Raw genomic sequence first — 22,827 nt, forward strand, 5'->3', positions numbered from 1 at the left:
GAAATGTCTGAGAAGATGCAATAAATAAGGAAACTGGAGTTCTGCAGTGAGTGAACTGTTATTTCTTTTCTATTCCCACAAACTTAACGACCCGTTTCAGCCACAAATATGATACTTTATGGAAAAAAAGATTAAATAACAATTCAGTTTGATTTATATGACAACAATACTCTTCTCAAGGTGTTTTCATGGAAGGGTAAAGACTCTACAGCACACAGTGATAAGCCAATCTCCTTTTAACAGCACTCCTTTTAAAGTGGGGAAGAAGAACTTTGAGCAGAAGTTTAACAGCATGAGACTCAAACGATCATCTAGGGGGTGAAAGAGAATCTAGAAAGTTGCATTTGCTTCCTGGTAGTCAGATATCGGTGGAATCTGTCTCCAGATGCACTGTAGAAATGAGCAGCTGTGTCACAACTTTATTAAATGCTGCCTGTAAATGTTAAACTGGGGAACCAAATGTCAGATTCACACAGCCTCCTCCAGCAAATGTTGAAATGTGTCTGAAAACCATTTAAAGTGACAACATCATGAAGCTGGTTAAGATTCTGCAGAACAAGTCAGCCTCCTTTCAGGAAATATGAAACAAATGCACGTTTACATAAAAGGGTTCGTTTTTAAACCCTGAAAGAGAAAGTATTCCTAAATCCTAAATGATGACCCCTTATAAATATTAAAGGGTTTGAATTTATGAATTAATGAGATATATTTTCATGTATTGAAACTTTACATTCATATAATGTCTTTATACTACATACTGACACAGGTGATCATAAATACAATAACCATACAGTATGAACTTCAGTTTCTTGTAAAGCATTTAAAGTCTTGTAAAGTTAAAAGTTGTGATGGACTCAAAGCATTTAAAGGTCTGTTGTCTTCTCCTCAAAGATGTTCACAGATGGTAGCAGAAAATCTTTTTGTGTTTCAGTGTAAAAAAGTGTTTATGTGCTAAAGAAATAAATATTAAAAATAACACATAATGCAGTTTGTTTTTCTCAGAGGTTATTAAAGCAGTGATGAGTGAGCCTGTCGTTTTACCCACACTGAGGTCACACAGGAAGCTGTGTTAGTGTAGTGCTGATTTCTGATGCTGCAGATATTTGAAGCTTTAAACTGCACTCAGAGATGACGTGAACGGGTTTCCTGACAGTTTCTGAGCTCTGACAGTGAAACAGAAGCATGGAGCTCAACCTAAGGACCTTCATCTTCTTCATTGGTAACTATTTTGTGAACATGACTGATGTTATCTGCTCACAGAAAATAAAAGGTGAGCTTCAGTGTGGGTGCGGTTTTAGAGCCTCAGCGAATAAACGTGAGCAGAGCTCTTACTGAGGGAATCGTGTTGGTGCTTCATCGAGGACAGACACAGAAATGGACTTAAAAAATTTTTATGTGATGGGTTTTCGATGATATTAAGTTATATGCTTGTGATTAGCTCCAGGTAAAAAGATAATTGATTAGATATGAGGTAGTGCGGTTCAGCCTTCAGCTAAACTTACTCGTGTTTATTGCTGAAGTGAAACAATATGGTGGACGGGTTGAGTTTCATACCTGTACCCTCACACAACCTGCTCGCATTCACACACGTAGCAGAGGAGCGGCTTCTTCATGAACACACAGAGGGCTGACGCTAAATAATGTTCTGTGTTCTGCTGTGTGTCCCACACAGACGCCAGGGTTATACAGAACATTAGTTTATGATTACCATCATTATAAGATATATGGTTTTATCTACATTACATAGATGCAAGAAGGAAATTCTCATATCTGTTAATGTGCATGTTAGCTGAAGCTGAAGCACTCAAGGCCAAAATAATTAAAATCTTTAAAAGAGAAACATGGTGCAAAGTGAGCACAAACCTTCAAAATGAATTAAATAGCTTTATGTGAGAGCATCCAGATAAATTATAATGAAAAACATTGCACATTGACTAAAAGTGAACGAAAGCTTCAACAATACCAATACTTTGTGTTTGTGGCTGACCTGCACCCAAACGAGCTGCTCACTCTTCGACATCTTTTCAATCCTCTCCTGTTTATCCTCCTGTTTGACTTTCTTTCTCTTACCGAGAGAGCCTCTCTTTATTTCCACCAAAGAGTTTAAGCTCATTGAAATTTAGGAACAACAATCTATAAGCAAGGCTGGTATGTTTGCATTAAGTGACTGCTTGACTGCTTGACACATAATGCTCAGATATGTAACAGAGTTTTGAGGGGATACATGTCTTCTCTCTGCATTTTGGAAATGAATGTGTGGTTTGGGATTATTTCTCTTAGGGGGTTTGTGTAAAAGATAAGTTAGTGTTTATCTGGTCTGCTCATTGATATTCTGAAATAAAGCTTCAAAGAGAAAGATTTTATTCCAAATTTAAAAAAAAAAAAAAAACAATCAGTGGATTTAAATGCTTCCTTGAAAAGTATCTCTTCTACAGTTGTTTCACAGTTTTGGTGGGCATTGGTGTTGACCTCAGCTCTGTCTGAAATGAGCCATGTTACTTCCTTTTCTTTTAAGATTACGTGTTCATTTTCTGGTTAGTTGCTCCTTGTAAGCAGAAGCTTTGTGTGCCTGAGACGACCACAGTGGATATCCACTCTCTAAAATTTTAAATTGTTGTATTATTAATTTTTAATACAAGGGAAACTGCTGTGGATAATGAAGCTTAACAATTAATTTGCTTATGTTTTAAGGAATAAAACATTTTCTGGTTAAAGCATAATAATGCATTTGATGCTGACTTCTTTCTTTTACTTATTCTTTTATTTGTTTTTGTTTTTTTGGCTGTCCTCGCCGGCAATGTAGCGATCAGAATTGTTGTCTGAAGGTTAAGCAAAATGTCCAAGTGGAGCATTATTGCTTTTGCTATACTAGTCCACTTGATATGCATACTTTATTAGACTTTTACAAACATCTTTTTATTTTGAGTTATTACAGCCCGAATAGACAAAAAGGAAAGAAGAGAGAAAGAGAAGAAGAGGAATAGAGAGAGAGAGAGAGAGAGAGAGAGAAACTGAAAAAAAAAAACAAGCAAAAAAAAACAAAACAGCAGGGAAACCACAGAGACAACCAACATATGCATACGTAGCAGTAAATAATAAATATTAAATGTTACTGAGCAGCACACAGTGTAAATGACACATGACATGTTTAGAGGCAGCAGCCGACCAAGATACTGTGCATTTGTAAGTACCTGTTTAGACAGCTGCGTGAATACTTGTGCAAATGTGCAAACCTGTGTGTGTGTGCTAATAAGGTTTCTCCAAGTACTTAATGGTAGGTGTGGCCCCAGCCCTGCTCCCCAGGACATAAAGCAGGCACGGAGGAGACCCAGACCCCAGACTTCCATAGGTCCCCCAGAGCACAAGAGCCCCAGGAGGACCTGGAAGGGGGTCACCAATAGTGCAGACACTACAGGGGGCCCGCAACAACCCCGCAGGCTCTGCAGGCAGCCGGCTATGCCCTAGCAGACTAAACCCCGGGCTGGCTCCTAAAGTCTGCATGCCAAATATCCTAACAAGATACTACCCCCAAGTTGCTCTCTGATGCATCCGTCGGAGTATGAATGTGTGTGAATGTTAGCTAGAAAGCATTTAAAGCATAGAAAAAATGCTTGTGTGAATGTGGCAGGTTGTATAAAGCACTTTGAGTGCTCAGTTAGAGTAGACTTTATGTGAGAATCAGTTCATCTACCAAATCAGTCCGAGGTGGGTGGGGGCACAGGCCACTGGCAGGTAGTGTGGTGGGGGTAAATAGGCCTGACAACAACTACTATAACAAGAGAGATTGATCTAATGGGGCAGCAGAGGCTGTATCAAGACTAATATGGTCCAACAAAGGATTTTAATTTTGATGGTTGATAGTGGGAGATTTCTCCAGTGTTTCACATCATCTTCTATTGTTCTCTGGACTGGAAGGAGAATAAATCTGACAGCCTGGGGGAAATGATAACACAGATGAATGCGATGCTTCCCACTTCTAAAGGATAGCGCTGTCCTCCTGAGACATTTAAGGAACTGAGAGAACCTTTAACATGGAGCACTGATACTGAGGTCACAGAGAGGAGGAAATAAAAGTCCCAGTAAATCCCTAGATGTGCTAACAGGGAAGTGGGGAAGCTGAAGTTGTTTATCTGCTCAGTGTGGAGTTAAATCTTCATTAAGACATCATGAAAACTTCATCTGTCTCTCTGCTACTCGGTGAGTCAAACACAGAGCTTCTATCTTAGTCATTTATTAATTAATTCAGTATAGATCCAGCACATATGAATAAGGGAAAACACATATTTTCAGAGACAGATTAAAGTCTCCTTGAGATTAGTTGAACTTCTCTCTCATACTATCTGTTTGAGGTTGAGGGTCACTCTGTCTCTAAAACACAGAAATATGTTTGTTTTTAGTTAATACTGCTTTGAAAAACATCTAACATTCACTATAACTTTAAGAGGCACATTTTATCTTCAATTTTCTACATTTCTGTTACTGTTATACTGTTGCCTCACAGCAAGAAGGTCATGCATTTGAATCAGCCATCTGATGGGGTCTTTCTGTGTGGAGTCTGTATGTTCTCCATGTTTTGTGGGTTCTCTCCGAGTACTCCAGATTGTCCTACCATCAAAGGGCATGCATGGGGTTAACTGGTGATTCTAAATTGCCTGTATAGGCTGGTATAGGCTCCAGCACTCCCACAACCCTGAAATGGATAAGTCGATTAGAATGAATAGATGGATAAAATTTTCCAGCACCTAGTGACGTGGTGATGTCATCAATTAGGCTGCTGTGTTAAGTCATACTTTACCTGACTCACATGTTATGGGAAGGTGAAAGAAACAAGTTTGTTATTGGGATATATAAAGTTGTGTTTGTATTTGTTTTAGTTGTATTTGTATGAGCAAAATTATATAATAATTCAGTTAAGTATTAAACCGAAGTTAGACGAAAGACAGTTTTTGTTAAGACAAATGTTGTAACATTGGTCATTACAGTCACAAGGAAAGATGTAAGGTCTGAAAAAAATGAAGTGAAATTTGGCCTTAAGGAAAAAAACAAAAAACATGAGAATCGAACCAAACCTTGCTATGTTAAGGTAATAATAAAATAATATTAGTAGATGGGAATCCAAACTTTATTTTAGTCTAAATTTTAATTCTAATAAATATTCTCAGCTTGAGTCAGTTAAGGTGAACAATGAAAATAAAGATTTGCTCTATTTTCTGTTCCTACTTTGTAGAGGGTGACTTTGCCTCTAAACAGAAATTGTGTACAGTCAGCGGTTAAAGTGAGATACAGCAGGTGGGAAAACCCCAAAATCAGTTAAAATGTCTTAGTGTGCAGAAAAGAATCATAACTTACAATAATTTCTATTGCGAATTGCGGTAGATTTTATTTATTTAGATTTTGTACAGGCTGTGATCAGCTGACCTGCTGCTGCTCTGAGGTTTACTGCTCTTTGTGGATTTACACAACTAAATTTATCAAGATGAAAGCAGATGTTTCCTGAGGAGTTCTTGTGAAATTATAACTAAATGTCAATACAGTTCAATAAAATCTAATGTAGACAGCTCCAAAACACAAGAATCAAGGTGCTTTACATTGTAAGATGAAGATTCTTCAATTATACTGAGAAAACATCAGATGAGACGGTCATCTGATGAGTGCGCCATCTAGTGAGGAAACATCAGAATTGCAGGGAAAATAAAACATTAACGAGGTTAATTTATTAAATTTTTTTCAAGTTTGGCGGGCCGGATCAAAACGTTTAACGGGCCACATGTGGCCCCCGGGCCGTAGTTTGCCCATGCCTGGTCTATGAGCAAGTGTGGGGAAGGAGACGGGACCAAAGACATGCTGTGGAGGAGCCACAGAGTAATAATAACTAATGAATAAATAAACGAGGGGAAAAAAGATGACTCGAGAAGAAAACCTCACCATGATCGTTGGGGTTTTCTCTGTCAGTAGGTGACTGTTTTGGTATTATATAAATAAAATGTAACTGAATTGAATAGTCATCCCACAGCTGTATTATTACCCACAGCAATTTTAATAACTACTAAAACTCTCCTGTCTCTCTGACCTTTGACCTTTATTGACTGTCTTCATGTTGCAGGTGTGTGTGTGCTGCTGCTGTCTGCACCGACTGTTTCTGCAGGTGAGTTTATGGAAGTGAAATTATTCACTCGACCAATAATACAAATACATTTACTCTGTCTGTGTTTCTGTCTGTCCTCCAGTCTCTCTGTATGTCAGCCCAAACCATCAGCAGTTCTTCAAAGGAGACCGTTATGTCTCCCTGAGTTGTGTCAATGATGGTCAGACAGCTGATGGATGGACAGTAAAGAGGACCAGAGGAGTATCCACTGAGGGCTGTAATACAGCTGCAGACTTTAGAAGGTTTAATAATTCCTTCTGTGTTCTGGATCTCTCCGTCTCATCTGGTGGAAGTTTCTGGTGTGAAAACTTATCTGGACAGAAGAGCGATGAAGTCTCCATCGCTGTTTCAGGTACAGAAAGCGATCTGTTCCCATCTGTCTTGCTGTCTCTGTATGACTCTGCTTTGTGGACCTCTGTCTCTAAATGACTCTGTTTGTCTCTGCTGGTCAGAAAAACAGTTGATCCTGGAGATCCCGGCACTTCCAGTGAACACAGGAAGTAATGTCACTCTGCTCTGCAAACCCAGAAACGGTTCAGCAAAAAAATCGTATTTCTTCAGAGATAAAGTCAAACTTGGACATGGACCTGAAGGAGAACTGATTCTCCATAATGTGCAGCAGTCTGATGACGGGCTCTACTCGTGTTCTACTCTTATTCATCAGTCTCCTCAAAGCAGGCTGAAGGTCAAAGGTCAGAGCAGCAACATCACTCCTGCTGTAAAGATATGAGTCGGAGGGCAAAAAAAATCTAAAACTAATCCCTCTCTCTCTTTACTCCAGGAAGTGAGAAACTTAAAATAAGAAAAGCATTCATTCATAAGCATAAACTAAACTGCTGACCTGATAATAAACTGAACCATCTTCATCATATCTCCTGCAGAGCCTCCTCCTCCCCCTCACACAACCATAATGTACACTCCTTCACCTTCACCCTCACCCTCGCCCTCTGGTAATACTGAGCCTTCGGCCTCTTCCTCGCTTCGTCCTCGTTCACCCTCTGTGTCTGTACTAAGACTCTTCTGCCACCTGCTGGTTTTCTGTCCATACTTCATCTCTACCATCCTGCTGCTGTTGATCTGCTGCAGCAGGAAGTGAGGTACACTCTCTTATTTTATTTCAACACATACGCCAATCATCCACTTCAGTTCTCCATCCTGATTTCTTAACTCTGCCCACAGGTAACAAACACGATGTATCCATGGAGATGACCGAGGAAGAGGATTGAAGCTGCAATATTTTCAGTGTTTCAGTGATTTCTTTTTGAATCTGTTGCATTGATGTGTGTGGGGTTTTTTAAGGTTCATGATTACACTAAAAAATCAAACATTTGTGAAATATGAAAATACTGGGCTAATATAAGTGTATTTATGTTTGTTAAATGATTTATAATTATTGGTTGTATTTGTATTAAAGGAAATTCAGATCAGCACATTATCTTTTTTAAACACCCGCCATATGAAACACTTGTAGTTTGAAGAATCATGATCTGATTGCTTTGTTGTGCGAAACACATTCGCTTTTCCAAGAGAAGCACTATGGACTCTCTGTAGGCTCCTTTTATTAATATTTTTATTGTATTTATTAATTATTTTTATATTATCTGTGTGGATATTATGCTGGAGCAGACAGGAGGAGAAGGCCATGTTGGCAAAAGATAGAAGGAAAAAGAGGAACAGACAAAAAAAAGGGACAGAAAGAAAGAGAAAAGAAGTGGGGTGGGGGATGAAACAAGCAGACATGCTGGTCTCCAATTGCTGCATCTGTAGCAAAGCACACTTATACGCAGTGCCTGAAAGAGAAAACAGGGAGAGCCAGAGGCAGAGAAGAAAGAACCAGGAGACTCCGGCCATCTGGAGTCCCCCATGAGTGCTGAAAACCCAAGGCCACACATCGCTATCACAACTGTGCCTCCACCCCAGCAGGGGGAGATGGAGGCACCAGACAGAGCTCCCACAGCCAAGAGTAGGAGAGCCAGGGCAGTGATGACCAATGAGGAGCAACAGAACACAGGTAAACTGTTAATTTGGTTATAAATTCAGCTTTTATAGTTCAGAAACAGTGCTCATACATTACATTATATTATATGACTACTGTTTTGAACTGTGAATGTTAAATACACTATTTTCATATCTCATAAACCCATATTTTATTTATATTTGAAGAAAAAAAATTCAATGACAACAAGAGCTCTGAAAAACATTGCGATTAGCGCAACAGAAGGCTGAAGAAATAAGTAGCAAGAAACGGAAACAGCTGGAGGACCATTATACATTTAGCAACAGGTAAGTATCATTGCATTGTTTTTATTTATATGTTGAACATCTTGTATGGAATTGTGGTTGTAGTTGTTTGTGACTCTTATGTTCATATTTGAGCTCGTCTTGTTGCAAAATGAATACGGGACCAATGAGGTGCTTTCTCGAGAAGAATAAAAATGACCTAAAATTAATGGTGAAGTCTTGATTTAGTTCACCATAAATATCTCTGAACACTTGGACTCGACAGTATAATACATGTACTTAGCGTGAGGCATGTGCAGGAAATCATGTATATTGTGTCAGGGCTTCAAAACAAACAGAACAGCAAAAAACAAACAAGAAAACAGAACAGATGGACTGACACCTCCACGTCCTCTAAAGTCATCATAAAGGCTGATTTTTAAATGCACAGTAAGCAAAGCGAGGAAGAAGTTTGGGAGTCTGAAAACTAATACCTTACTTATGTTAGTACTTTACAGTTCAATTCTTCAATTATGCTTGTAAAACAAGGACACAGTAGACAGGAGAGTAAGTAAAATTTATTTACATTTTGTAACTTTTTACAAATAAACTGCCTCACAATTATACAAGAAAGAAAAGGATAACATATCATAAAGATATAATACAACATAAAATACCAAGCTTTGAACAAAAATGTGTTCTGCTGCTCTTTTAAACGGTTAGCACAGGGGTCGGCAACCTGCGGCTCTTTTGTCCTTATACTGCGGCTCCCGGTGGTTTGGGAAAATAAATTAGAAGTATTTAGCTGAAGTGTATTTTATTTGTGTTTAGTTCTTTTTTTTAACTTGTAGTTCTAAATTGGAAGATTATTGTGATTTTGAAATATAAAAATAAAATTCTATCTTATTATTTTTTCACCGTTCAAAATAAGCGTCACACTCGCGGAAGCCGGTATACCCGCCGAAACGCCGTGCATTTATCGAGACTTTCGACCCCAGGTAGGCCAGTTATGGATCTTCGGATCCACATTATGTCAGGAGCTCCACCATGAACTATGTTAAAACAAACACCGTTCACGCCTCACAGATGACAGCTTACAGTCCTGCGTAAAGATGAAAGCCCCGATGTGCAGATGCTGTGCACAGAGGTTCGGGACCATAAGTCTTATTGTAAACATATCACGGCAGACCCGACGATGTTTGCATGAACATGCTTTTCAGCATCTCTTTACTGACCACTTTTCACACACGGTTGCTGTACGCATACAGCCGGCTGTAGCTTTTCAGCTCACAGCCCGACAACACAACAGCAGAGAGAGCGCAGACTTTAAGGCGGCGAGGCGTGATTGCGGGTGCCGCTCAGGTGCGTCCGCCTCCCCTGCAGCGGCACTGCAGACCACGCCCCGCCGCAGACGTTAACCAGGTAAAATACATATTTAGGAAGAATTTTGCAAATATCTATTTTTTTCAGCAGCATAGCGCTTTTTTTCCAATTACTTTTTAAAAGTCAGGTCAAGGCTCCAAAAGCCCAAAGGCGATATAAGGGTGGCGGCTCACAGCAGTTTTTGTTTGCTACATGGATCATTTTAGTTCAGCTGGGTGTCTTTCCTTTTGTTATATTTCTTTAAGAGTTCAAAATGTGTTAATTACATAAATAAAATGTAATTTTCTCTGTAGCAATTCATGGATTTCATATAAGCAACACACCTTAGTTGCTCTGTGGATTCTTTTAAAAAGCAGTTAAAAACTTTTCTGTTCAAACAAGCCTTTTGTTGATCTACGTATTTTATATTCTTTACATTATTTACATTTGATCTTTTACATTGTGTATAATGTCTATTGATTGTATTGTTTATTTTAATATTTGTGTACAGCGCTTTGTGACTGCCTGTCTGTGAAAAGCGCTTAATAAATAAACTTTACTTACTTACTTTAGTTGTTCACACAAAGCATAAAAGTAACAATATATAAAACAATATATACAGTATTATCTTCATTTTAGATTTCAAAAAGTATTTGCGGCTCCGAGTGTTTTCCTTTGCGTGGAAACCGGGTCCAAGTGGCTCTTTGGGTGTTAAAGGTTGCAGACCCCTGGGTTAGCAGAATCTGTACAGCATGAATGAGTTCTAATATTTCGGTCCAGAGGAATCACATGAAGCAAACAAGGAATCTGACCCAAAACAGATCCCTGCGGTATCCCAGAAGGAACAACTGTTGTTTCAGAGATAACTGAATTCATAAAAACACTAAAAGATCTCCCAGACAGACATGACATGAACCATTTTAAAACATCACCAGTAAACCCAAACATGTCCTTAAGCCTGTTTATCATTAGCTTAATTACAAAACAGTGCAAAAACTTATTGCACTCAGACTTTAAAAACACTGGTACGTGAGGAATATTGTGAGAGAAAAAATTGTTAATTGTATCAATAAGAGTTTTCTTTTCTGAAGCAATAAGATGTGAAAAATAGTCTATTCTGGCATTTTTTGACCTGTCATTTAGTGATGAAACTGATTCTTTAACATGTAACTCATGAAGCTGGAGCTTGGACACCTTCCACAAATGTTCCAACTTGTACAAATACCTCCTAAAATAATAAATATGTTCATTTTTCCAAGTACAAAAACTTGAATATTGGACAATTCTTTGTTTTAGGGGTCCTAGTGGGTCAAAAGTAGACCTACATTCATTGTTAAAGGACAAAATAAATGTATGAACGTCACTATGAGTCATGTTGGCACCAAAAAAGGCAGGGACCCTCTCAGCAGGATTGTGATTTATAATCCACCTTTGAATCATCAATTTATGAAGTGAAGGATCCAGAAAAAATCACAGACTAAAAAATATACAGCTGTGGTCTGTCACATGTACATTTTTCACACATACATCGTTTGTTTTTAAACCCAGGGAGAAAGACCCAAGATCCAGTGTGTGGCCTTTTATATGTGTGGAGCCAGAAACATGGTGCTTAAAGTTCAAAGACTCAGCAGCTGAGTTACAGGATCCATCGATATGAAGGTTAAAATATCTCAGTATTACAACCTTCCCCAATGTAATGATAAATGATGAAAGGTCGCCGGATTCAGCTGAAAATACTCTGGCAACACCAGGAAGTCGGTAGACTGAAATACAATAAAAGGTTTTCAAAGAACCGACCCTAATCATCTGTAACTTAAATGAAGAAATAGAGTCTGACTTCATCAGCCTGCATGTGAGTCTGTGCTGGTACACAGCAGAAAGTCCTCTGCCACATCCCCAAAGACACCCAGTTACAATGACGGAAATGCCAGCTGTGCAGATCTCCTCAAAATAAACATGATCCATGTCCTGCTGCGATGTCTCAGTCAGGAGCATGAAGTCTGGAGACTCCTTGATGAAGAGATCATTTAGAATAAGTGGTTTGTCTATAATGGAGCGAGCATCAAGCAGAGAAAACCAGATTGGTGATGGCTGGTCAGCACCCTCAACAGACGACTGCAGCATCACTTTAATTAAACAGCTGTGCACATCTGTGTAAGTGCCGTTGGACAGTGAGTCCCGAACCAGGTGAAGCCATCATCGATGTCAGGACATCAATCCTGCTAGCCAAATGGAGGAGAGATGGTGAACATTCTCAGGCATCATCGGTAGTCCCTGAGCAATTTTTTTTGCTCTTATCTGGTTTCCTGAAAAAACAGAGTTATTAACATGTTAGTGACTGTAGGTGCTGTGCAGAGTGAGAAGATTTGACACTGGTTAGATGGCACTTACGTTGCTTTCACAAATCCTGTTGTCACAAGGCAAATTACTATTATTGGGAAAGGCACAACAGATAAAATTAAAAAATAACGATGTCTTGATGCGCTTCCACAGACAACATCTCTGGTTGAGCTTCCTTCTTCAACTTTAATCTGGCTCTCAGAGCAACTGTGGCAAAAAAGAAATAAAATATAAATAAATCATTATTATCAGTGTTTACTTGTGTTTGCACTGTAAAGATGTTTGTAACAACATGACCATCAATATTAACTGTTTAACTCGTCGTCTGTCTGTGGCTCAGATATGCAGGACAAACATGTCCTGGAATGGACCCAATCAACAAATAGCTGGTTCCACTTTAATATCTAGTTACCTGTAACTACCCAGTACTCTATCTGCGATTACCCAGTTCTCATCATTTTACTAACATTTTATTGGCATGTCATAATTCAATTTTCACACAAATCATGTAAATAATCATTATTGCAATATCTATAGAAACACAGTCAACAATCAAAGTTTTTTAAACCTTTACTTTGTCTTTGTGGCAAAATAATTAAACTAAAAAAAAGAGAGAGTATAAGAATGTAGCAAGACTGTGTAAAACAAATAATTAGACAATTATTTGTCACTATGTGACTTTCACACTATAGATATTATATTATTAAAATCATGATTATCATCAGTACATGATGACAAGAGAACATGACCACATGGTGTTGCTATAGCAATGATATTCTGGTATGACACTAAATCACATGGAAATTTATGTTGGTATTACTGCAGGCAATGTGATGTGACACAGCCCAGGATGTTGGAGATTCAATTAAGACACTGATGATCAATAGCTGAGTATATAATACACCTTTAGAGGGATTTGAATATAAATTATGACCTACGTTTTCCAACCTGTGCAGTTCACACCGTCCTTGGAAAAAAAGCCTGGCTGACAGTCTTCACATACTGTGTCACTTCTGCTGGTTCCTGAAAGAAACACATTCGTTGTTACACACAATCCAGAAGAAAAAAAAACTAAAATCACAGTTTATCAGTTCATCTAAAAAATAGACTTAGACTTTAAACTTTCTTACCAGGTTCTTTTATCCTCTGACCAGCTGCACACTGTGAATGTTTCTCTGCCAAACTACATCCGTTACTGTCTGTCAAACCTTTGCAGTAATATCCATTGAAAACGTCACACACTGTGTCAGTTGTTGCTGTACAGTTCTGCCTGACAAAGAGACCATGACCTAAAAAAACAAAAAACATTAGTGTAAACTGATGTTTCTGTAATTTACTTTTAAATGAAAGCTTTATATATTTTTTTCAATCTAAATTTGACAAAGGATTTCTCATCTGACTGTACCTGTATCACAGGCAGTGCAGGGGAAACAGTTATACAGGCCATTGGGTTGGTTCATAAAGGTCCCCAGCTCACAAGAACGGCACTGAGTTCCTGAATATGCTGTGCAGTCTCTCAGAACAACTCTACCTGTTCAACAGAACACAACATTTATGTCAGACTTTTAGCATTTAACCCAGAGTGAATCTACAGTTGTGCAGTTGTAGTGTTGGGTGTTATATACAGTAAGTCAAGCAGCTACAACATTACAGATCTACAAATTAAATGTGGCCCAGTTTCCTGATCCAGTATCACAGCAAAACGTGTAACAGACACATCGGTCCACTGTGTCCCTTTCATGCTTTACCTCTCCAAAGTGTGAAATGGACACTTATGCAGAAGCTGCAGTAACAGCAGAGGGAGATATTTTATTTCAAGCCAACATGAAAATAATCATGTTTAAACAGACATTACTAACACATTTACATGTAAATCTTTCTTAATTTTTTTAAGAACCATGGAATGTACTTCATAGGTTTCTTGGTCACTACCGACTTCTTGCCTTTACATATATTGTCTCCCGTTGCTGGTGATGCAACTTGTGCTTCATTTTACTGCTTGTGATAAATAATAATAAAAATAATAAAACACATATTTCTTCTTTTAAATTTAACTGAGATGCAGGAAGTCAATATTAATTACCTGAATGCAACATAAAATATGTAATAATAGACGGGCGGCTCTACACTGGGACAAGAGGGGGCTTAAACAAACGTCCTGCCCCATTAAATCAAACTTTCAGAAACTGAGAAAGAAAAAAAATAGATTACCCACAAACTGAATATGGACAAGATTTACTACAGCATCTGAAAAATGCACTGGAAAAGGCACAAATGTCATGGTTTCACCTCTTGTTCGCTCTTTCCCTTCGTGCTCCGTTTTTGCACAGGCTCACACAAAACTCAGCAGAAAACCCCCTCTCACCCTCCCCCCAGCTAAACATCCAATCACTGTTAGTATATAAATGATAGGTTTCTCAGTAGGCAGAGCAAAATGAAGCAGCAAATGTCTGCCATCAAAATCACAGCGACTCGTCAGATAATTAACAACTAAAAAAATACATCTATTTTAGTCAAGCTCAGCGATTTTAGTAAAACTCGTTTACTTTTCACCCCAGCTTCCAGCAGCCCGCAAAGGGAAAGTTAATGCTGTGTGATAGGTCCTAACCTCCTAACACAGACAGACTATGCTTACAGGATGTGATGTTACAACTCTAGTGAAATATTAATGTGTCATATATTTGTCCAAGATGCATTTCTTTGTTATGGTAAATAAAATTAAAATCACGAGTGGTGACTTCTATAACTTTCAGTATGTAATTTGGCATTTTCTACTGTTGTAGGCTGAAAATAAATACATAATATAATTTCATTCAGTTTAAAGGTTTATTTGCAAGATGCAAAAACAGACAAAATTGAAAGTTACAAATGTTTTGTGCATGACACAAATTCAGACGTGGTGCAGATGTGTGTGTGTCACAAGTTAATCTGGCTGTAGGCTAAGGCACTTGGCCACAGGTGGCGATAGTTGACTCGACTCCATTTGAGTATACACAAAGTAAACTGCACGCTTTAGTTATGAAGCGAAAACGCTGAAGTCGGAGTGATAAAACATACGAGGGGAACGATAGCGAAGACAAGATTCTCCAGATCGATTACTCTTGCTGTCCTGTGAACAGCATTTCGTCTATTTTTGTCTATCGTGTCATTTCAAAGACGAAGCCAAAAACGGATCAAATATCAATGTCCCCTTATCGATATGTGGTTTGTGGGGGGGTTTCCTTCTTCTATAAAGCACCTGCTTTGGAGGTTTGTGCACATTTGCAGTAGTGATGGGATTTCCGGCTCTTTTTAGAGAACCGGCTCTTTCGGTTCGGCTCACTAAAAAGATCCGGCTCTTTCGGCTCCGAACCGACTCTTCGGGTTGTTTTGTTGCTTTAATTAATGTATTATTACAATAATATAAAATTATGCACAAAAGGAATTACTAATGTAAAAAAAAGTGGTTTTATTTATATATGTTTATATATAAATATATGCGGTGGCCCCTAGAGACAAAACACGTACAAACTCCAAAACACATTTCTAGCATGAACTGAACTTCCAAAACAGAGCTACCTAGATCACTTAAATTACACAATTGAAAGCATGAAAGCATCTGTGTATTGTTTGTGTATTTATACACAAGCATTCATATATAGTCAAATAATTTTAAAAAAAAAGTTCATTTACCTGTTATTACCACACACCAAATCCGGTCGTTGGTACTTGCTGGCTTGTGTAGCCACTAGGTAACAAAAATTCAACACTGCCCTTAGCATCCTGGAGCACTTCTGTTGTCTTTTGTACGTGTTTTGAGTTTTTATGTGCTTCTGAGTTTTTACATGTTTTGGAGTTTGTACGTGTTTTTACGTGTTTTGGAGTTTGTACGTGCTTCAGGGTTCGTACGTGCTTCGGAGTTTGTACGTGTTTTTACGTGTTTTGGAGTTTTTACGTGTTTTGGAGTTTGTACGTGCTTCAGGGTTCGTACGTGATTTGAAGTTTGTATGTGCTTTGTCTGTAGGGGCCACTGTAAATATACCTTTATTTATTCACTCCACATAAAATGTAATAAATAAATCATATAATACAAAAATCAACTATTCACATTTCAACTTTAACTATTTAAATTTTCAGCTTTTTCCTTTTACAAATTTAAACAACACAAAACACTGCAAACCACAACACAATTAAATATAAATTATACTATGAAAACAAAAAGAACATGCATATTCTCTGTCATATGGACCTGCATGAATAAACTTTCTGAATCCTTTATCATCTGCAACTGAAAATAGTTGTGGATGATTACTATACCTTTCTAATGTGACGTTGTTGTCCCTGGCTCTCTTTCTCTCTCTCTCCCTCCTGCTCTGTTCCTGTGCTACTGTGTAACTACCGCCCCTCCCCCCTCTGCCCAGCGTAAAGCACAAGGCTAGCGTGCGGAGTGAAGCGGGAAAAAAGTGCGAGAGAGGGTGAGAGAAAGAAAAAAAACACGGCTCGCGATAAGGGGCCGGCTCTCATCGTCCACGTCAAAGATACGGCTCTTTCGTTAGTGATGACCCATCACTAATTTGCAGTCATCGCCTTTCTTCCTACCTTTGTTGCAAGTCGGACAGCACTGTCCATCATTTGTTTTATACTCCTTTGGTTGACACGATAACACGGGCACCGTAAAGACGGCGGCATATCCTACAGGAAAACACAAGAATATTAATATCCTGGGATAGACAAATAGCTCAGTTAGCTCACTACTAGGGTTGCCAACTCCCTGAGAAATAAATAAGGGACACCTCGTGGCCAGGGCCGGGCGACCCAGTTGTCTTCACCCTTCCCAGTGTGGTGAATTTTTTAGCTCTTTTTTTGTGTGTGAAATTATTTTTTTTAACCATTTGACTTGAATTTGATTTAAGTAGATGCGTATTCTTTGTGATATCAACACATGGGAAACAAAAATCATTTAGCCATTTATTTTTAGCTCAAAATGACAACATTAACACAATAAAACAGGTCTCTTTCTTAAACAGAAGCCTGTCATGCTTAACTTTTGATAATAAAAGTAAATCTTTCTTTAAAAGAACTCTGTCCTGCTTAACTTAAAATTATATAAATTAATAGAAAACAATAGAAAGAAAAATATTCTTGTAACAGTGCACATTTAGTGCAATTGGCTTCAGCAGAGGCATTATTTCAGCTTTTGCTCCCGTTTGTAAACCCACTTGTTCCCATGATTACGCATCATAACTCATCATCATTATTCATCTATGTATTACTTTTATGTATTACTCATCTATTTGTTGTAATCATCTATCCTTGCAGTTGTTTATTACACAAAATAAATTATATTATCACACTTCTGGCCACATAGCGCTGATATTCACTGCACATGCCCATTTTAACCTTAACCAGAGGGTTTAAAAACAAACAAACCAGTGTTTACCATATCTGGTTCTGCCGTGGCCTGGTAGACAAAAATTGGTTAAGGGTTCCCCGAGCTTTCACGCCCCTCATGTTCTTCATGTGCCCACCATTAGAAGCATGCCTATGGAAAAAGTGCGCCGGCACACAGTGCAGTGCGCTTTATAGGTGTTATCGTGCACTTTTCCAGCCAGGTGTTTTCCTTTTCCCATTCTTCCCTGCACTTTTACAGCCTTTTTTTCTTTCTCTGAGAGGAACAAACATTGCTGGTCTAATGCTGGGCTCACACTGTGCGATTTTTGGCCCATTTTGAGCCGATTTTTGAGTCGTGCGACCAATTTGGTGATCGGCCCGATTTTGGCCTTCATCGTGCATCGTGTAGTATACGTGGGGTAACGAGAAGCGATTAACACCTCACGACCAGCTCCCGATCATCAATCGCTCGTGAGGGTGTCACCGCAGCCGCTCACACTGCTCACGCGCAAACACGTAAACGTCGGTGAAAAAGACGGAGCAGCACGGCTGTGCAGCGTGTGATCTGGACACAAGCGATGGAGGCACAACTTGTAGAACTTTGGAAAGCTCATCCGAGCCTTTTCGATGTGGCATCACCAAATTATCACGACCACAACAACCGTGAAAATAGTTGGATTTACATTGCTGCTCAATCACAGCTGCCTGATCATGTTTGTCATTAGTAATTTAGCAAAGTTGATGGCGGTGTGTGTCTGTGTGAGTGAAAGACAGAGAGGGAGAGCGAGCGACAGATTTTCTGTTATAACCTTCATTTTATGGAGGCACAGTGTGACTCAGGTCGCATCAGAGCATCGGGCGGTATAGTGTGAGACCCTGCATCGTGACCTACGAACTTATAACCCATGCGAGCCAATCGTGCAGTTTGAAAATCGCACAGTGTTTGCCCAGCTTCAGGTGTACTGTCGTCTGAGACTTGCACCGCAGTGTCGGCGTTTGTTTCCCTGTTGGCCATGCTTTTTGTTGTGGTCATCTGTTGTCTTCCGGTATTTTCTCCGCAAGCGACCTTTCCTCAACCAATGAGATGAGCGGTAATCTGAATTGTCATACTCGAATTGTCATAAGTGTGCTGTCAGCTCATTGGTCACAAAGCAGGGGCGGGGCTGGGAATTATGGTTTCAAACAAAGCGTTAATTGACCCTGTGCACGAGAAAATGCTAACTTCCTGGTTTGAGACCGGATGTGGGGTTGTACATTTCCGGTAGCTTTACTTTGCGGTCAATCGCTACTGCAAAGATATACTCCAAAATTGATGTCCAAAACTCGAAAACGGAACGATCGCGTTAAGTTACAAAGAGGAGAAGGTGGGAACACTCACCACTGTTGTGTCATAAAAATCTAATGATCAATTTTGACGTTTAAAGAGTTTAGATCGATCAGTTGTTTACATCACTAAACACAAGCAGAACTGCATCACTGCAGCAGAAGACACATCGTCCACATTCAGAAGCACATCTGTGTATAGTGACTAGTCTTATGATTTAAACAGGCAAATGTTTAGCATTCAAACTACAGGTGAACAATAGTCAAACCAGATGTTTTCCGTTATGTCGATATCAGCTAGTCAAGTACACACCTACACAGCATGTTAACAAACCGTGAAAAAAAACCACACAAAAAATTAATGATTGCTGGTAAGGGTTTCTATACATTAGTATTTACGAAGGGTATGTTGTGACTTACCTTCAAAATTACAGCGGTCCCTCGCTATAACGCGGTTCACCTTTCACCTCGCTGTTTCGCAGATTTTTTAGTGCAAGTTTGCATGCTTTTTTACGTCCTGCGTCCTGATCGCTGCAGACGATCTCCTCCGTCTCTCCTGTACAGTACAGAATCGCTGCATCTATGCTAGCAGTGTGACTCTGAAGTGCAGTGCTGTATGTCCACGATGTACACGAAACGTTTTGCACCGTCAAAAAATAAAATTGTCTACTTGATTTCACCTATCACTGGTTATTTTTAGAACATAACACCCGCGATAAACGAGGGACAGCTGAGAAATATAACATTTGAATCCATTTTCTCTTTTCCCCTGAGGCGTGGGGGAAAAAATATCGACAAGTCGATGAACATCATTTACAAATATATTGGGTAAATGCCCAAGACATCTATAGAAATGTAAATCACCGCTTTATTTATTTATTTGCTTAACTTGTTTTGGACCGTAAACAGGGCGCGAATAGGACACCGGAAACAAAGCTCCCCACAGGAGTTTCCGCACCGGAAGTAGCATATGCTAACGTGCACATAGTCAATTACATTAAAACTTATAGACTACTTTTGATTCTCACTGTATTACGGGACAAAGTGCGTCCCTTATTAGCTCAATACGGGACGTGTACTTTTGTTTCTAAATACGGGACGATTCCGTTTTTTCAGGGACGGTTGGCAACCCTACTCACTACCTAAGCTAAAGGTTAGCTTAAGCTAAAGGCTGTGCCGTATACACGAAAATGTTGCTGTACTTACCGAAGATAAGCCACGCAGACATCATGATATCACATCCTAACACGCTGCTCTGTAATACATTTGTAGGCTTTATTTCACTAAAGTACTATACAAATCTAACAGAAACAGCTAAAGTGCGTTACGCTTTCGGTTGTGATGTGGGCGTAACAGGAAGAAAACTTAGGGAACAAAGAGCCAAAGTCCATCCCACTGACGATTCGCGTGACTTTTGTCGACAAACTGAAGATATTTTACTTATGTTTTATAAGGATCATCTTCGTTTAGACAGAGACAATAAAACAGAGAGAGTTTGAAGGAAGATGAAGGAAATCGTAGGATTTAATGTTTAATTTGTACACATTCCAGCGATTGTTTTACTACTGAACCCGATGAATATGTATGAGTAACACGAGACAGACTGAGGATCGCGGAAGTATTCGTAGCCGAAGATTTTACTAATGAATAATGAAGCTGGGATTTCTATTTGAACCTGTACATGGATTCGTATTTGCCAATGTGAAGTAAAAAGTAAATAATTTATAGCCACATAGATGGTTACCGTTAATTAATAATATTTAGGTTTTAAGAGTAATTATTTAAGAGGGATTAGTTTGGTGAAACGTAATCGCCAGATGATGAGACGTCGTGGTGTATTCACTGCAAAGAGTTGAAAATCCAATGATGGATTGGATTAAAGAGCACAAGAAGTAAAACAGTTCAGTACTATCATTACTTCAAGTATAAATAGATAAGACAAGTAAAAACAAACAAACAAAAAACAAATGAGTGTCTTTATATAAAATTGACAGTCACCTCTTCACTGGTATTATTAAGCAGCATCAGTACAAAGCAGTGATTGGAGAAAACCAGCAGTTTCAACAGCTACGTTATCTTTCAGGACATCCTGATGTCTCCCTGTCTCCATCCTCACAGTCTCCTCTTCCATTTGATTAATCTTCTTTGTATGTAGACTCAAATAATTTGTGACCTCATAATGATCAACACGGCAGTAGCTTCACTTACACTGAATCTTGGAAATGTGAGGATGCAAGAAATGAAATAAAACCACCTGTCTGTGATACCAACTAACATGTTAACTTTTTAAAATGATGTAAACTTTTTAGAAAACGTGTCCGTGAATCTGATGAAGAACTACTGTACGTCTGCTGTACACAAGTTTGTTGAAGGTTTTCTTTATTGTCTCTATTCAGTCAACCTGTTTATGAAATATTCCCCATAAATACATTACAAGGATAAATATGAACTTGTATCTACACAAACATCTACAACGAATTCCACAGAAAATGTGTATAGCAAAGATAAAAACATTACAAACTGCTCCCCTCATTTGTTCCATAATGCTGCAGTAAAGGTCTGATCATCTCATAAATATCGCAAAGTGCTTCACTACAGGATGCTGTCATGGTTCTCAACATCTGGAGAGGTTGTGGTGTGTTTGTCTTTTCTCCCACCAGGGCAGAGCTGGACCTTGCTTCCCCACCTCTGAGCCCGCCCTCAACACATACCTGTGGCTTGTTTACACTGATGCTGCTCTGGCTTCTCATCACACGTATTATTACTGACAAACTACTTAAAACGGCAGGAGAGGCTGCTTCCTCACTGTATTGTCACACTACCTAGCGTCAGTGTAGCCTAGCCCTTTGAGCATTCTTTGTGATTTCCTAGAGCTTCCTCCTCACATTGTTTCCCTCTGTGAACAGGCCTTCTGGATTCCCTGCCCGTCTTCCCTGCTGTCTGGATTCCTGTGGATGTGTGTGAGTGCGCATGAGCATTCTGGATCGGACTATCTGAGTGAGTTGTGGATTCAGTAGAAGAGGAGCATGTGTGCGCCTTCCTTGGACTTTCCCTTCCCTTCGGAACCCCCTCCACCCCCCCTGGAGTCCCATGTTATTTGTCTCACTGTATATATGCATATATCCTCACTTGGTGCCACATTGTAAATAACTCCTTCACCTTCTCTCTAAACTTAAGAGTCCTGTGAGTGAGTCCTCTGCTTAATAATCTGTGACAGATACTAAGAAATTAAAACACAAATTTACCCAAAAGCAAGTTTAAAAAGTTGAGTTTTTAGCTGCTTTTTTTTTTTTTTAAATAATCTACAACAAACACCTCACTGCTGTCTTACCTGCTCCTTTGACCCATTCAGTACCTCTGTTTCTTTTCCTTCCTTCACAGAAATAAAAAAAGACATATAAAAAATGTCATTTCCTGTGTTGTTTTGAGTTCCATTTTTGTCTGAGGAAAAAGTTATTGACAGAAAATATAATATAAATCATGATGTTGGTGTTCTTTGTCATCCTTACATTGCTTTTAGATTCCAAATTTAATCACTCCGAGTGCAGCTTCAGGTTAAAATCACACCACAGAAGGCGAATAGGCTTCTATTGGACAGAACACTGAACTTGGCCAACAGATTATTTCATCCAGCTTGTTTTCACTGTAACTTTTACTCTTATTGCAGTTCTTTTCCCCAACTGCTTCTCCCACAGTCTTTGCTTCTTTTCATCAGGTTTGCTTTGAGCTGTTTGCCTGTAAGCTGTGACTTAAAGGGCCGTAAATGAAAAGTGAACCAGCAGGTCACTAGTTAGTTATGGTCCTTTCCATTTTACTTCAAATTAACACAATATTCAGACTTTATGAAACATGGTATGTTCCACAGTTTCAGCATCAACCAAATGCATCATAACAGCCATCAAATCTGTTAGTTTGATTTTAAAAACTTTATACAAGACTGAACAGAATGGTATATGATTTATGAATATTTATATTTACATTACATGTTTGTATCAATCTGGTACTCTGGTATGTCTTATAGCAAGAGAATCAACCACGCTGGCTGATGTGTCCTGGTTTACAGCTCC

The 22,827-nt window shown here is 39.0% G+C and overlaps 2 protein-coding genes and 1 long non-coding RNA gene across 3 annotated transcripts; 2 read left to right on the forward strand and 1 right to left on the reverse strand.

Annotated features, from left to right (window-relative positions):
- The first annotated feature begins 3,566 nt into the window (after nt 1–3,566).
- On the forward strand, nt 3,567–10,954 carry LOC146497507 (uncharacterized). The gene is made up of 6 exons (XM_085141637.1): nt 3,567–4,197; nt 6,104–6,145; nt 6,228–6,497; nt 6,598–6,837; nt 7,027–7,242; nt 7,325–10,954. The coding sequence occupies exons 1-5, from the start codon at nt 4,167–4,169 to the stop codon at nt 7,239–7,241; spliced, it is 798 nt and encodes a 265-aa protein (XP_084997763.1). The 5' UTR covers nt 3,567–4,166; the 3' UTR covers nt 7,242; nt 7,325–10,954.
- Nucleotides 10,955–11,293: 339 nt separating this feature from the next.
- LOC146497508 (tumor necrosis factor receptor superfamily member 5-like) lies at nt 11,294–20,119 on the reverse strand. Its single transcript, XM_085141638.1, has 7 exons — nt 19,967–20,119; nt 16,646–16,738; nt 13,473–13,598; nt 13,198–13,356; nt 13,006–13,090; nt 12,119–12,274; nt 11,294–12,033 (listed from the first exon to the last, which is right to left on the reverse strand). Exons 1-7 carry the CDS (start codon nt 19,989–19,991, stop codon nt 11,982–11,984), a joined length of 696 nt encoding a protein of 231 aa, XP_084997764.1. The 5' UTR covers nt 19,992–20,119; the 3' UTR covers nt 11,294–11,981.
- LOC146497509 (uncharacterized) lies at nt 14,841–22,055 on the forward strand. Its single transcript, XR_014870907.1, has 2 exons — nt 14,841–15,929; nt 15,995–22,055. It is a non-coding gene; the product is annotated as an uncharacterized LOC146497509 (long non-coding RNA).
- The last annotated feature ends 772 nt before the right edge of the window (nt 22,056–22,827 follow it).

This window comes from Neolamprologus multifasciatus, chromosome 18, assembly GCF_963576455.1.
Source record: "Neolamprologus multifasciatus chromosome 18, fNeoMul1.2, whole genome shotgun sequence".
NCBI lineage: Eukaryota > Metazoa > Chordata > Actinopteri > Cichliformes > Cichlidae > Neolamprologus > Neolamprologus multifasciatus.